The 16,738-nt window shown below is 44.6% G+C and overlaps 1 protein-coding gene across 2 annotated transcripts in view; it reads left to right on the top strand.

Moving 5' to 3' along the window:
* The first annotated feature begins 224 nt into the window (after positions 1-224).
* Positions 225-16,738, top strand: part of TRABD2A (TraB domain containing 2A) — a 114,417-nt gene continuing 97,903 nt past the window's right edge. Inside the window, exon 1 of one of the 2 annotated variants that reach the window (XM_061634042.1) lies at positions 225-779. In XM_061634042.1, coding sequence (XP_061490026.1) covers positions 666-779 — 114 coding nt within the window. In that variant the 5' untranslated portion in view covers positions 225-665. The remainder of the gene's footprint in view (positions 780-16,738) is intronic. The other variant, XM_061634033.1, reaches the window with a different exon arrangement.

Raw genomic sequence — 16,738 nt, 5'->3', positions numbered from 1 at the left:
TACTCTGCACCTGGGATGTCCTCTTGTAGTGTGCCTCTGTCGGGGTAACTATGCACGAGGAAGGGAACGTTCAGTACAACTGCCCGAGCAGGAGAATTCAGCATGAGGCCGAACGGACCCTAGTGCTTAGGTCAGATGAGGGACAGGCGTAACGGAGGGAGGCAGCGGCGGCGGGAGAGAGTTTAGGGTTAGGCACCTCCTGCGGCCAATCCCACAGGGTGTGTGACTTTGTGCCTCCTCCATCCAGGGGCTGCTGCCGGAATTGCAGAGCCTGCACCGCTCGGCGCTGGAACAACTTTGCAAAGGGGAAAGTCAGAGCTTCCAGAAGGAAGGAAGAGAGGGAGGGATCGGTCCCTTTTGGCAATTCCCCCCACCGACCCCACGCCCACCCGCGGCATGGCAAGCCCCCCTTTTCTCAGCCTGGCACAGGGACCCTTTAAGGGGAGGGGGCAGCGCCTGGAAGGCTTGGCCAGGGGATGACTCGGGATTGGGCCGCTGGGACAGCCGCCAGAAGAAAAGCACATCTTGAGAGCTTCCAAAACAAAAACAAACTCAACTCCTACCAACTTTGCGCAGATTTTTTGCAGAGTGAGTGAGTACCCCTCCCAATCCGGTCCCTTTGCCCCCCGCCCCCCATCCGTGCTCCGGGCGTGGAGTGAACTAGGATGGTGGTGCACAACGCCGGGGCTGGCTTGCTGCTGAACTGTCTCCTCCTCCTGCTGGCTGGAGCGAAGCAGAGCCGGGTTCCTGCTGCAACCAGCTGCGAGCTCCACAGGAAAGTAAGTTCGCTCCCTGGGGGAGGCGTTCTCAAATTTAGGAAGGGTGGGTGGTAAAAAGTGGCGCCTCGAGACTTTGCTCATCAGACTAAAATTAGAGGACGCCTCTCAAACTCTGCCTCTTTGCATAAAAGCGCACCTTCCCTGTTCGAGGGGCTCGAGCAGCGCCAGAAAGCGAGGTGGGCCCCCCCTCGGGGGTTAACTTCGCTCCTGCAGTGGTGCATCCACCCACCGTACTTTTGCGTGCACGGCGGAAAGTTTTGCTTTTTGAACGGAGGCATCTTGCACGCTGGCTGGCTTGTCAGCAAGAACTTTGGCGAAAGCAAAAGGAGCTGGCTGCAAACCGGACTTCTTCATCCCAGTTACGATTGCAAGCCAGCAGGTCGGAAATAAGTGGTCCCACCCGTGTCTTGGTGTATCTTTAAAGGCTAAGGGGTGTGTTGGCGCATAGAGTCCACTTTGGTGGGCTGAGAGCTCACTCGTATGCCCCCTTGCCCGCGAGTGAGCCTCGCCAATCAAAGCCAGGATTTAACTTATGATTTCATTGCCAATCTGTGAGAATTTAAGGTGCTCTCTAGGACTCTTTGTTGCTTTTGCCGCAACAGACTAACAGGGCTCTGGAGTCTCTAGGGTCGCAGCCTACATTTCCTTTCATGTACGTCCTGTGGTGGTGGAAACTGCATTGCACGCGGGGGGGGGGGGCTTCCGAGTAAACCTCAACCTGCAGAAACAGGACCTCTCCTCCATTCGCTGCGTGCAAAAGGCTGAGAGGCTGAGGGGGGGAGGGAAGTGTCGTCCCCGTTGGCCGTTGTGTAGGTGGAGTGGTGTCTTCTTTTTAAGAGAGATGAGGCTGGGGTGTAAATTAGCCTTTGATGGGATTTAGAGTGCCTTTAATGAGATCCAGCGGAGAGAGGAGATAAGGTTCAGTGGATGTGCCAGCCTGCTTGCTGTTTGTTTGGGTCATCCTCTCCTTGGCTGTGTTTACTCTTAACACTTCTCACTCCTTTGCCAATTCCTCCCGCCCCCTCCCCTTCAGCATCCCCGCCAGGATGGAGGGCAGGCAGGAGGCTCCCGCATTCCAAATGCACCTCATCAGGGTTTCATTTGTTCTGTTTGTTTTATCTCCTGTGCCTATTAAGAGAGACATTTGCTCTTGCACGCCTAAACATGGCTTGGGTTTTAACCGCGGTAATGTCGGCCTTCCTTTGCGCCCCCCCCCTTTCCCCTCCTTTCCTCTCTCAAAAAGTCTACCAGCAGCCTATTGAGAGATCTTAAACTATCTCTAGATAAAGCAATTTCACTTGTCAGACTCTTAAAACAAAGAAGAGATAAGTTGTTTCAGTAAAAACATAATGCTGTAAAAACATGTAAAAAGAGAACTACCAAAGGCCAAGCTGTTCTGTGGATGACCTCTGTAATAAACCAATACCCTGAGGATGCTAATGGAGACCTAGCATATTAAGACATATTATGGAAATTCTTTGGAAAAGCACATTGTGTGTCCCAAAAATATGCATGTTTACTTAGAGGTATCCCACTGTGTGCAGTGGGGTTTACCTCTAGGTGTATATGGGACTGCAGGCCAAGACTGAGCTGAGTGGAATCTCCTCCTGAATAAGCACCTGCAGGATCAGTCTGTCTGTTAAGGTGCATTTGGGTGGCTTGACTATTCTGATACTTGTAATATATTCCCCAGTGCAAAGAGTGCTGGAGTGCACTGCATGCCTCCTGAACAGCTTTGAAAAAGACCTGCAGTTGGAAGGAAGTATTTTAACTAACACCACAGTCCTATGCACACTTGCTTGGAAGTCAGGCCCATTGAAATGTTTACTTTCAAGTAAAGGTGCTGGCTGCATGCCAGTTTCACAAAGTTAATATTTGTTTTCTAGGAGCCAGTAGGTTAAAAATAAGTAACCTAGCTGTGCACGGGATTGTGGCCATTATTACTAGGAGCAGATGAAGCAATCTCAGAAAAGGACTGCTAAGGGAACCCAACAGAGAGAACTTATAGCAGAGTCCAAAAAACTAATTTTCTTTTGGTCATAATTCTAAATACGTTCCTTGGAAGCAAGTTAATTTTGATTAATTGCCATGCAGTGGATTGGGGCATCAGTCAATTAAAGTGACATTAGAGCAGTATATTGTGATGTCCTCTGTAAGCACAATTGACTGTGATAAAAATGAATTGACAAAACATACGATAGAAACACTGGACACAATCTAACAAGTTATTTGCAAATAGCTTTATCTTATGCACATGTACACAGAAGTAAATTCCACTGAGTTCAGTGGGATTTACTCTCAAGGAAGCATGCACAGGATTGAGGCTGTAGTCCCCTTGACATTAGTGGAACTTGAGTCTCAAGATCAGAAAAGTTACTTTTTTAAAACTACAACTCCCATCAGCCCCAGCCAGCATGGCCACTGGATTGGGCTGATGGGAGTTGTAGTTCAAAAAAGTAACTTTTCCAAGCTCTGCTCAAGATCCATTCCATTGGTTTTAATGGGTCACCTAAGCATGCAGAAAATGTTGGACAATGATGGTGCTATCCAAAACAATGGATGCTTCAGACAGGTATTCATGGAGTGCTCTCCTGATGGCTTCAGTGTGCAAATAGGTTTGCACAGGAAGAAATGGCTCTTCAGAAAATCTGCTCCAAAGTAATTTTTAAGGCTATAAACAGTGCATTTAAATTGGGTCCAGAAACAAATTGGAAGCCTGTACAACTGATGAAGTGTTGGTGTCAGATGCTCATAAGCCCAGGCTCTTGCTGTTATTTTTGTACCAATTATATTTTCTGTACACTTCTCAAGGACAGCCCCATTTACAACACTCTAATCTGGAAGTAACTAAGGAGTGTGCACCTGTGGCAAGATCTTCCTTCTCCAGAAAAGGCCACAGTTCATGAACCAGCTGAAGCTGGGCAAAAGCACCTGTCCAGGAGCAAAGCTAAGTCCAGTAGTATTCTCAGATTGTGCATCTCCTTTAGAACAGGTTGAACATCTCTTCCCACACTGGTCTCTTGGCTGGATTAAGCCCACATTCAGTTGTCCGTTGTCTTAGGCACCAATTTCAGACTTCCACAACTTCTGACTGTTTGAATCAAAAGCTGATGTGAGGTCCAGCAAAGCCAACAGAGACATACTCCCTCTGTGTAGCTTCCAGCATAGATAATCTACCAAGGTGAATGAGCTGTTTCTGCCTCCAAACTGGGCTGTAAATTAAACAGAAAAGGAATGAGGTAACCAGAAACCCTTGGAATTGCAAGTCTAGCACATATTACTGCTTTTTTCAAGAATGGTATAGTTCAGACTGATCAATAGTTAGAGAGATGAGATCTGTAACATCCACGAAGAGTTCTTTAGAAGGGCCTCACTGTAGCTTCTTTATAGATGGTGCAACACCTTAATTCAGTAGAGGGCTAATAAGTTTACCAAGCCTCCCCTGGCAGCTTTGCTAGCCAGGACTGACGTGGGTCAAGTACATGGGTGTTAGGGTCTTACCTCTCCAACAATTATGTCCACATTCTCAGGAGGAACAAATGTAAAAGTATCTATAAAAACTTAACAAGATAGCACTGTCAACTTCAATACCATTTATTCAGTACCCCCCCCCCATGAATTTATTCAATCAAAGATCTCTGGTGCATTTTGAACTCAAAACTATCTAATTCTCCCCTGAATAAAAGTCCATTGAATTTGAAACATATTGGGAATCTTGAATGAACTTGTATAAAAAAAACTCATAAACGTCAGGCTTCTACACTCCTGGTTTGCACACAAATGTGGAAGCATTTAGGCTGCAATCCCATACACACTTACCTGGGACTAAGTCCCATTGAACACAATGGAGCTTACATCTGAGTAGACATGTACTGGATTTCAACCTAAGTTGATCAAAGGAGGTGTGTTTGTGTGTGTGGGGGGGGAGCATGCTGATTGGATGATTGGTACGATTTCTAATTGATCATAAAAATGCCCTGCCCTGCTTAAAAACCTTTAGCAGCACCTTTATTTGCAGGAATCAACAGGTGGAACTTTTTGCAGATAAACGTTATCACTGGTTAATGTCTAGACTTGACTGGTTAATGTCTAGACTTGAGACATTGTGAAGGGCATAGTGACATAGGCTGGTTGGAAAGTTGGCAGACCTACATGGTGGCCACTGATGAAAGAAGATTATGTGTTTCTGGAGCCTCTATAATCTTATATTATAGTCTTAAATTCAGTTATAGAGTGGATGAAATGTCATTCCAAAACTCCATAATATTTTCTTTGTATTCTTCTCTTATCTGTATCACTCCCTACTTTTAAAGCTAATGCTAGCTCTGCAGCTTCAAAGTATCTGCATGTAGGTTGAATGTCCTCCTTCAAGGCACCACATGCAGTTGTGCCTGTGATTCTTAGGACTAATGTAGCCAGGGCTATATTGGAATATATTTCATGTAGACATCAGTTTTGACTGGATGCCAGTTTGGACGTCTGAAGGGCTTATACTAACTTAGATGCTTAACTCAGGGTGCATGTACTGATGGTTACTGTATACATGATGTAAACTGATGGTGGTTTATTGTTATTAGTAGTATTCATATATTATTTATTCTAATTTATTTTTATTTTTGTACCTTAGGTATTTTTATTTATTTCACTATTTTTCTTTGTCCCCCCCCCCCGTTTCCTTTCATTGTAAAATTTGCAAATAAAAATTTGTTTAAGAAAGAACTGCAAGCTTTTTACTGGCTCAGTTCCTATGCCTTTAATAGTAGCCTAATATGCAGGAATTTAGTAGATAAAGGCTTTTCCTGATATGGGCACAAAGTGTTGGTTTGCATTAGGTGTTGGACCAGGACCAGTAAAGAAGAAATTGGCCACTACAGGGGCTTTGCATGTTATGCTAATATATATTGTGTTGCACTGTGTGTATTTGTGTGTGCTTAATTTTGTTTAAAGCAACACCACAGCAGCAGAGTAACAGCAGATGTTGAAATGCAAGTGTGCCAGCGTGTGCATGCATTTGCCTAAGAAAGCAGGCTCACTGAGACTTGAGACTTAGTAAAATAAGAAAAGCTACTCTATCCATAGAAATACATTGTAGATAGAAAAGCAAACCTAGTTCTAACTAACTAAGTTGGAGGTGTAATGCCCAGGTGAGGGAGTTAGTCCCATGCTTGGAGAGAGCAGAGACAAAGGGATGTCTCCTCTCTCCCGGACAGTCAGAGGACAAAGGAATGGAAAGGGCGGAAGGAGGAGGGGCAGGTAAGCTTCCCTAAAGACGTAACAGTCTAGTGACAGAAGGAAGTCAGTCAGAGCATGACAGGTAAAAGGTAAACAAGCCTATCCATCTGGAGGACCCTAGCTCTATCTTCCTTCTGGAAAACAAAAGAACAAAACAGGAGTTGCTCTTGCCCCACTTCCAACATATTGCCCCCTTTAAAATATATTGCATATCTTGTAAGCCACTGTGTTTGAATCTCTGTGAGGAGGCTTGTGATCACTGCTTGGCAAGAAGACAATAAACGAAAGTAGAGAGCTGGTGCAGTGCAGCTTTGGTCCTGCATCTATTCTCTCTGTCTGTCACTCAAATTTAAAAAGTGCAGGTCCACCACTGTGTTTTAAATTTGCAAAGCAAGAGTGTGTATTTGGGCTTTCTTAACAGTTAATAACTACTTTGCATAGTTAAGCAATCCTGAGAATGCACACTTGTGTAAATTGAAAGTAGTGTCTTGTGGATCAGGCCAAGGTGCAGCATTCTTAACAAGAATCCTAGCAGCTAGCAGATAGCTTGCTAGCAGCTGGTTCCTTGATGGTCCGCAGTCTATCTGCACTCACTCTGCGTGGTGAGATGGCTTATAAACTGGGCTATGAATCAGGAAGGCCCAATTTTGAATCTTCCTTCTGCTACAAGCTTCCAAGTTAGGTTTAGGTAAGCCACCTTCTCTTAGCTCCCTATCCACAATATGGATATTGATTCTGACCTACTTTACTGTTCAGGACTATTGTCATGATTACTGAGATAATACTACTGACCTGCTTTTCAGGATTGTTGTAAAGAATCAATCTATCTTGAGCACTTTGAACACTCAAGGGCACTGTGTTAATGCTAGTTAATGGGAATTAAAACTCTTGCTCCATGTTTAGAATGCGAGTCCTGGGAACCCTGTTTGCACATTGTCTGTAAAGAGAGGGAGATGTTTTGGAAGCAGCTGCTATTGGCTAATATCTGATACCTGTTTTGCTTGAAGTCTGGTAACCTGACCTCTGGGCTTCACTTTGCCAAATGGGAGTCATATTTTATTGTAGAAGCCAGACCTTCAAGTGAAATATATATTACCTAAAAAGGAAAGGGTTCACTACTCATTACCCACTTCACCCTTTTCCATCCAAATGGATGGAACTTAAAAGTACCTGACTTTGGCTGGATTGTTCCCCTTTTTTATTTTTCTTGCTGCAGTGAGAAGCACAGTTTCATTGTGTAGGCTTCATACTTTGAAAACCAAGTTTCTCTTTGCCTTTTCATGATGATTGTTTGGTGTATATATAATAAATAAATCAGATTTATGCTTTGGTTTCAGCAGTGGCACTTGACTTCAGGTGGAGAGATTTATGCTCCTGTTTAACTTTGCCAGTGAAAGGAGTGGACCTTAGAAATGCTTAACTTTGGCTCAGAATGTGCCCAGGGTTTGTTCTAAGGGCATGTGGTGAGGTTCTGCATTCATGTTCAACCTGAAACTGTGATTTTGAAAACTTCCCCTTTAATTTCCCATTGCTTAGATAAAGCAAATGCAATTGTAATCTGAAAAATAGCCGGAAGGTGAAATGTGTTCATAGAGGGCCCATTATCTTCTAATTACTTGGCCATTAAAATGTGTGACCACCTGTAGCTTTTCCTTAGTGTTAAATGTGCTTCCATGAGAACGGAAGAAGAAATGTTCCTTAACTGTCAGGTTCATTCACCATGCGCTGCAATAGCAGTATCCTCAGCTTCGCCTGGTTAGTTACAAAAGTTAAGTATGTGTGTTACACTATTAGTGCATGTTTGTTCATTTATTAAGTTTTTATCCTATGCTTCTTCTGAGTAGCACATGTGATTCCTCTCCCATTTTATGTTCACAACAACCCTGTGAAGTAGGTTAGATAGAGAAATAGTGGCTTTCATCAGTAAGGTTGCCAGGTGAAAAAGAGAACAGGGTTCCTGTACTTTCACACGACTTTCTACATGACTATTAACAGGGACCCTGTTCTCTTTTTCACCTGGCTGCCATCATGGCTGAGTGCTGTTTGAATCTTGTTCTCTTTGTCGTCTTCTCTGTCAATTTAGACTGTATACCTCTTGGGGCAGGGACCTAGCTTGGGACTGTACTCTTGACTATATTAATAATACTTAGCTTAAAATGTTGCATAAGCAGATGACTACGCTGTTCTGCAAATACAGTAGTGTAAACTTTTTTTTTATTGCAAAGTTTCTATTAGCTTTTTCAACCCTCTTTCCATAGCCACAATAAATGTGGCAATTTGGTGACCATGAAAGTAATGCCAATAACCTGTTCCTTAAAAGAGCAGGAGTTCTGGGTTCTAATTTATCTCTCCTTCTTTTAGCTAGACATTCTCAAAATAACATTTTTGAAGTGGCTGTAAGAGACCAGGATACCAAGTTAGGGTTTGTTTGTATTTGACCAGTCAAAGAAAATGAAATCTACTGTTGGTCAGTTATTGGTTAAGTGTTAAAGCATGAATTATCACAAAATTGCAGAGAGAATTGCACGGGGTCCGCACCGGAAGCGTTAGTTGATACACTGGCATGTCTATGGAGGCCTCTGTACCCACTTGAAAATGCAGTGAGATGGGGGTACTCCTTTTGCACTGGCTTCTAGATTTATACCTTTAACCTTGATATGATCTGCAGGCAATTTGCGGGTGGTGATGCGTTATATCCATGCCCAAACGCTTGATGTACCAATTGCAGCATATTAGAGAGAAGAATAGGCTGGGCTGCTTTTTCCAGCCACATACATACCAGGACCAGCACAAGATACTTTGTTGCCTAAGTGGACCAGCAAATGTTGCCCACTCCACTTTATTTCCCTCAACTTCCTTGCCATGTGCACCGGCAGCTACAGTGATATTTGCTGCATGCTGCTATTCTGCCTTCTCTCACCTCCTTAGCACTTAACTTCCAGAGCAATGGTGGCTGGTGCCCATTGGGATTGGTAGAGCGGAAGGCAGGGAGCCCAACAGTAGGCGGAGCCAGAGCCAATGTCAGGCAGAGCCAATTAATTCTAGTTTTGTCCCCATCCTCCTCCCTGCCGAATTCTACAAACGGCAGTAGTAGAAGTAAGAAGGAAGTGGGTGGTTAGGACTGCCCCTTGCACTGGTTGTAAGTAGGAAGGCCAAACAGGTGGAGGCTGGTTGACGTTGGTGCCCTAATGGATTAGCCTCCACTGGTGCAGAGCATGAGACAGTGTGGGATCACTGAGCAAGATGACTTCAGAGAGCCAGTAGGTGTGCCCACTTTGCTATGACAGTAAAAATGGTTCTAACACAGCCAGCAGGCACACCAGACCTGACTTTTTTTCTTTGCTTGGGTGCGTGTGTGATGGTGTAGGGTAGATGGATATGCAGGTAGGAGGGATCAGGTGGATGGCCAACAGCAGCAGTGGGGGAATGGAGCTGATCATCCGCCACTCCTTCTGAGGTGTCTGAGCCAAGAGGCTCACTTGGGCTCACAGAAGATCTGGCCCTTTAATAAAATTGGACACTTGTCACTAGTGCCACTGTAAATGAATGTGTGTGTGTGTGTTTGCTTCCTGTTGTCTGCTGAATCTTGTACAGTATTCTGTGTTCCTGTTCAGGTATGCCTGCAGTTACAGCACATGACCAGTGGGTGAAGCTAAGCCACTTGGCTTAAGTGGAAGGGAAGAGGACAGAGCAAACTTTCTGGAGAGAGTTGGGTGCTTTATCCTAAGTTGATCCGCTCCCAGAGCCAGATGGATCCCGCAGGTTTTCAGAGGGCTCTGGGAGATTTTCTGGCTGATAGGACTGGTGCTCCTGTCGAGGCCCTGGTCGCACTGTGGAATACGGAAATGACCCGGGCTATTGACATGATCGCTCCCGCGCGCCCCCTCCGCTGTAGAGCTCATACAGCTCCGTGGTATACCCCGGAGCTGAGAGCGATGAAACATGAGAGGAGGAGGCTGGAGTGCAGATGGAGGAAAACTCCCAGTGGATACAATCATGCCTTGGTAAGTGCCACCAATAAGTTGTATACAAAAGCGGTAAGGACAGCAAAGAAGCTTTATTTTGCTACCTCTATTAGATCATCCCTATGCCGCCCAGCGGAGCTTTTTAAAGTCGTGCGAGGGCTCTTACACTCTGGCCCCCACGATACTACGGAAACATTGGAAGCCCGCTGCAACGAAATTGCTGGACACTTTCAAGATAAGATCGCATGTATCCGCAGGGATCTTGACTCCGATGTTGCGACAGATGAATCCATTGAAGTGTCCGGAGCACGGCCTTGTCCTTCATTATTGGATGAGTTTCAGTTGGTGCAGCTCGAGGAAGTGGACAAGGTGCTTGGAATGGTTCGGGCAACCACGTCTGTTCTGGACCCTTGCCCATCTTGGCTAGTGAAAGCTAGCAGGGCTGGGACCACCGGTTGGGCCAAGGAAGTGGTTAACGCCTCCTTGAGGGAGGGAGTAGTCCCTGGTAGCCTCAAGGAGGCAGTAGTGAGACCTCTTTTAAAGAAACCCTCCTTGGACCCAGATAACTTGAACAACTATAGACCGGTGGCGAATGTCCCTTTTTTGGGCAAGGTTTTGGAACGGGTGGTTGCCGGCCAGCTCCAGGCGCTCTTGGATGAAACCGATTATCTAGATCCGTTTCAATCCGGTTTTAGGCCCGGTTTTGGCACCGAAACAGCCTTGGTCGCCCTGTATGATGACCTCTCTTGGGAGAGGGACAGGGGGAGTGTGACTCTGTTGATTCTCCTTGATCTCTCAGTGGTGTTTGATACCATCGACCATGGTATCCTTCGGGGGAGACTCGCGGAGTTGGGTGTCGGGGGCACTGCTTGGCAGTGGTTCCGCTCCTACTTCGCGGACCGTCACCAGAAGGTAGTGCTTGGGGAACATCACTCGACACCATGGACTCTCCATTGTGGAGTCCCTCAGGGGTCGGTCTTGTCCCCCATGCTTTTCAACATCTACATGCAGCCGCTGGGTGCGGTCATCAGGAGTTTTGGAGTGCGTTGCCATCAATATCCTGATGACACGCAGCTCTATTTCTCCTTTTCATCTTCCTCAGGTGAGTCTGTTGATGTGCTGAACCGTTGCCTGACCGCGATAATGGACTGGATGAGAGCTAATAAACTGAGACTCAATCCAGACAAGACCGAGACACTGCTGGTGAACGCCTTCCCTGCTCAGATGGTGGATGTTCACCCTGTTCTGGATGGGGTTACACTCCCCCTGAAAGAACAGGTACATAGTTTGGGGGTTCTTTTCGATTCTTCCTTGTCTCTTGAGGCCAAAGTGGCCTCGGTGGCATGGAATGCATTTTACCATCTTCGTCTGGTAGCCCAACTACGCCCCTATCTGGACAGGGACGACCTCGCCTCCGTTGTTCATGCTCTGGTAACTTCAAGATTGGATTACTGTAATGCGCTCTACGTAGGGCTGCCCTTGAAGACAGTTCGGAAGCTTCAGCTGGTGCAGAACGCGGCTGCCAGACTATTGACGAGGACCAGTCGGTCTTTGCATATAACACCTATTCTGGCGCGTCTGCACTGGCTCCCTATTTGCTTCCGGGCGAGATTCAAGGTGCTGGTTTTGACCTATAAAGCCTTACACGGCGTGGGACCTCAATACCTTGTGGAACGCTTCTCTCGCTATGAACCTACCCGTTCACTTCGTTCAGAATCTAAGGCCCTCCTCCGGGTACCAGCTCATCGGGAAGCCCGGAGGGTGGTTACTAGATCTAGGGCCTTTTCTGTGGTGGCCCCTGAGTTGTGGAACAGCCTCCCCGAAGAGGTACGCCTGGCGCCTACACTTCTATCTTTCCTGCGCCAGGTAAAGACCTTTTTATGCTCCCAGGCATTTTAATCTTTTAATTTTCTTAATCTTTCTACTTTTAACATGTATCCTTCTTAATTTGTGTTGTATTTCGTTTTTGTTGTGCTTTCTGTTGTTTGTTTGTACGTACATGTTTTTGTGATTTTTTACTATGATATATTGTATTTTATCTTGTTTGTTCACCGCCCTGAGAGCTATTCTGCTAAGGGCGGTATATAAATTGAAATAATAAATAAATAAAATAAATAAATAAATGAAGATTGTGTGTATGTGTGACCATAATTGCTGCAGGGCAGGAAGAGCAATGGGTTGTTTCTCCTACCATTGCTAGCAATTAATCCTCTCGTGCAGGTTTTATTTTAAAGGTAAGCTGTACTTTATACAGAAATATTCTTGGCTTCATAGCAGTAATGGGCAGTCAATGAACAGAATTTGGCTATTCATTTGACAATGGACACTGGCCTAGCCCTCCAGAGTTGTTGGCGCGTGCTTCATTGGCACAGACTTCCCAAGCTAATACAAACATTTTTTTTCCTGCCAGCAATTTTTCTTTTCTTTTTGAATAACATAGAAACCTGTTCAGGTTCTGCAAAGTCAGTTCCACACTTTACATTTTGAACTTGGGTGAAAAGAGCAGGAGTTTAACTTTTAATTATAAAATACATGCCACTGTAGTTCCATCAGCTGTGAGTGGCACATACACGTTGTTTTTCAATGGCTGGTTTGTTTGTTTTACAGGGAAACCTGGTCAGTTCCTCCGCCATTCACAATTGATGGCATTGCTTGGGGACTTTTTTGAATCAAAGTTGAAAATGTAAAGTGTAAGTCTGCTGGATTTTATGGCTTGCTCAGCTGGACAGCAACAGTTTGCTCTCTTATTCTGAGGGTAGAAGCAAACTGCCATCTGATTTGCCTCCTGATCAGCATCTTGTCTGGTGGGGCATTGCATGTCATGAAATCAGAAACTGATTCCAGGTTTTTGTCCCCTCCCTACTTTGTCGATCTGGGCCTGTTCTTCTGATTTGTAAAATTATCTTGAAAGGGTGTTCTGTGTATACTTCCCATGTACCAGTAAGCTCTATAAATTGAAAGGGAAGTTGCCATGGCCCCTATATTCTGTTCTGGGTGTGCCTGGTATGTTTGGTGTCTGGTATTACAACAAATTTCCATTCACAGGCAGAGCTTGGAAAAGTTACTTTTTTAAACTACGACTCCCATCAGCCCCAGCCAGCATGGCCACTGGATTGGGCTGATGGGAGTTGTAGTTCAAAAAAGTAACTTTTCCAAGCTCTGAACAGGTTTCAGATATTAGAATATCCTGGTTTCATACTTCTCAAATACTGAGTCTTCTTGGATGGCTGCATTACATTTTATCTTTGGGAGTTTCCAGACTGGCTATTTTGTTGATTTGATGTTCATGCACAACAAACTCATCCCCCCCCAATTGGGCTTTCTGTGATAAGAAAAGTGATAGGAAAATGCATTGGAAAGTGTGGGATAATACCTGCTTGATGCAGTATCATATAACCTTATATGGGCTCCATTTGAGGGGGGTAGGGTGGGATAGAAGGATGCGAGAGCTAGTGTGGTGTAGTTGTTAGAGTGTTGGACTAGGACCTGGGAGACCAGGATTCAAATCTCCACTCAGCCATAAAGTTCACTGGGTGACCTTGGGCCAGTCACTGCCTCTCAGCCTAACCTACCTCACAGGGTTGTTGTGGGGATTAAATGAAGAGGGGGAGAACCATGTACACCACCTTGAGCTTCTTGGAGAAAATGTGGCATATAAATGTAATAAATAAATAAATGAAAATAATAGCATCCTCCCTACAAACAAATTGGAATACGTAACCTGCAAACTTCGTGCAAACAAATAAACAGGCTATTTGGAAGTGACCTTTTCTGTCATGGAAGCACCTAACATGTTTACACCTCATTATGTGAGGGATACTTCTTAGGTTACAGGAACAATGCAGATTTCTCTCTCCTGTAGTTTCATCCTACCTGGCTGCAGTCATTTTTTTTGATTCCTGGAGATGATGTGAAAAGACCCTCTGACTTCTGATTGGAGAAATTACAGTGGAGAAGCGGCCTACTAGCACCCCTCTTGCTACATAGGAATTTGCCCTCTGGGTTGGACCCAAGCTTCTCTTAATATATTAGATAATACTGGTATGCAGTATTGTTGCTCCACTAAACAGTTTTCAGATGGCTTTTGAATATCACTAATGGCAGGTTACAAGGTGTGTTACATTCAAATATGGCATGTTCAAATTCAGACCATCTGTGAGAAAAGGTTGCTGTGCCTCAGATATTCCTGTGAACCTGTAACACAGAATATGCCCACTAACAAATGGAATAGGAAATGTTTCTTTCTAGAAAGGAATGTTACTTCCTTTTTTGGGCCTATAAATACTACTTTCCTTTTTTGGGAAGGTGGGGAGGAGAAGTGTTAATGAACTGTTAGCTGTTTTTTTTAAAATAGCCTGAATGAAGTTTGTATCTATTTTTAATGTCTTAAAAATAAAACTTATTAGAGAGCCAGCTAAAATAGCTTTCCCCACAAAGGAATGAACACCTCTCTGCTGCCAAAGGCTACTCAAAGCCTCTGCACGAGCCCAAATGAAATGATGGGAAGCTGTATGTAGCACTTTGGATTCATTTCAGTGCAACTTGCATATGAGAAATCCAAGAGAACTGGGTCCACATTTGTCTTCCAGATAGAGGACCTGTGTTAAGTACGTAGATCCCACACATTGGACTTTTAAGAGTGCCCCTAAAAAACATCAAGTACCACTTTAGCTACTTCCAGAATATTACTATTTTGCAGGAGGGATTCCATCACAAACCGGCAAATCCAGGTTGCACAGTTAAAGTAGATTTGATTTCTTGCTCTGTATTTAATGAATCATCCCTTACTGTTAGAGTCCTCAAGGGCAACCCTTGGTTGCATCATTGGTGACGCTATACTTAGTTCAAGGAGTGGATAATCAAAACTGCAGATGATGCAAAACTGGGTTAGCTAACAGAATCCTGGAATAATGGACAAAATGATGTTGATGGAATAGAAAATAGGGTCAAAACTAACAAAATAAAATACAGCCGAGACAATTTAAAAGTTCTGCATGTGTGGCGGGGATAGAATGCACAGATATAAGATAGGAGGATACTGAGTGGGCAGTGGTACATGTGAAAAGGATCCCAGGAGTGTCCTGAAGCGCAAGCTGAATTTGAGTTTGCAGTGTGATACATTCGCAAAAAAGGCTAACATAATTGTAGACTGCATTTATAGAGCCATCGTTTCCCAGGTCACAGGAAGTAGTATTTTCACTTTATTCTGTACAGCCAGATCTCAGTGGGAGTACTGTGTCTAATTCTGAGCATTACACTTTAAAAAGGATGTAGACAAACTGAATGGCTTCAAAGGAGGGTAACAAAGATGGTCAGTGGCATGGAAAACAAGCCCTATGAAGAAAGGATGAAGTAACTAGGCACGTGTAGGACGGAGAAGAAAAAAACCTGAGAAGACGTGTGATAGCACAGTTCAAATACCTGAACAGCAGACTTGCTTTCTGCTGCCCCAGAGGGCAGGGCTAGATCCAGGGAGTTACAGGAGGGTAGGTTTTGGTTGAACATTAGGAGAAACTTTTGATGGTAGAAGCAGCTTTGACAATGGAGTCAGTTACCTAGAGTGGTGGAGGGCTCTCCCTTGCTGGAAGTCTTCAAGCATATAGAGTCTACAAGATCTCCTTCAACTCTTTACGATTCTATAAAGCAGTTCTTAAGGTATTCTCATCCTCTGCTAATTCGCCTGGAATTGTGCCCAGAAATGAATAGGTGGCAAATGAAGGTGGTGTAAGAGTGGAGTTATAGGGTAGAGGCACATTTACTGTTCTGCCAGTTCCAGTGCTTCTCCACCTCTCATTTCTAAAAACAGGCACACAATGCTAGTCAAACCCCGTCTGTTTTTAGTGTAAAACCTGGTAGGATCAGCAAGAGTGCAGTTTTTTAATTCAACTTCAAACAGATTTTGCAACTGATTGGCAGATCAACCCGTTGCCCCTCCAGGTGTGACCAGTGGAAACTCTTTGCTGTAGGCAACTAGTGTGCTCACAGCCATCTACTCTAACCTCTAGTTAAAAACCTGGCAGTTATACTTTGGACCATTTGAAGTTTCCAGGCTGTCTTCAAGAGGCTGTTGAGAGCATTACAGTTACCTACCTTAGATGGAGCAATTATATGAATACCCTGGAGCTATAAGGGCAACTTAAGCATTTGGGGTGATGGCTACAACATAAGTGGTGGAAGACTTGGAATTTGACCAAAGACAGTCTACAAGCTCACAGGTTAGAGCAGCCTTTCCCAACCAGTGTGCCTCCAGATGTTGTTGGACCACAACTCCCATCTTTCCTGACCATTGGCAATGCTGGCTGAGGCTGATGGGAGTTGTGGTCCAACAACATCTGGAGGCACACTGGTTGGGAAAGGCTGGGTTAGAGCCTACTGTAATGGTTGAAGTGGTTGATGGTAATGAAAACAGATTTATAGCTGGATGATATTGACCCCACAAAGACAGAACCAGGACATTTGTATAGCATAGTAGTGAAGACTGGGTTCCTGGGAGGAATGGCGGGCTATAAATTTTATGATGATGATGATGATGATAACTGAAATGAGAATCAGGAAGTGCCCAATTAACATCTCACCTCTGCCATGAACTCATTAGGTGATCTTAGGCAAGTCACTCTAGGTCTCTGCCCCACTCGATCTGCAATATGGGGGATAATCCTGAGTCACCTTACAAAGTTGTAAAGATGGTGACTCAAGCATGCATGCAAAGCATTTTAAATGCTCAGTAGTGCTATACAAATAGTAAGCATCAACACCAGATGC

The sequence above is a fragment of the Rhineura floridana genome, chromosome 1 (assembly GCF_030035675.1).
Source record: "Rhineura floridana isolate rRhiFlo1 chromosome 1, rRhiFlo1.hap2, whole genome shotgun sequence".
Taxonomy (NCBI): domain Eukaryota; kingdom Metazoa; phylum Chordata; class Lepidosauria; order Squamata; family Rhineuridae; genus Rhineura; species Rhineura floridana.
Note: the sequence above shows the minus strand (reverse complement) of the source record. Positions and strands in the feature narration are given on the sequence as shown.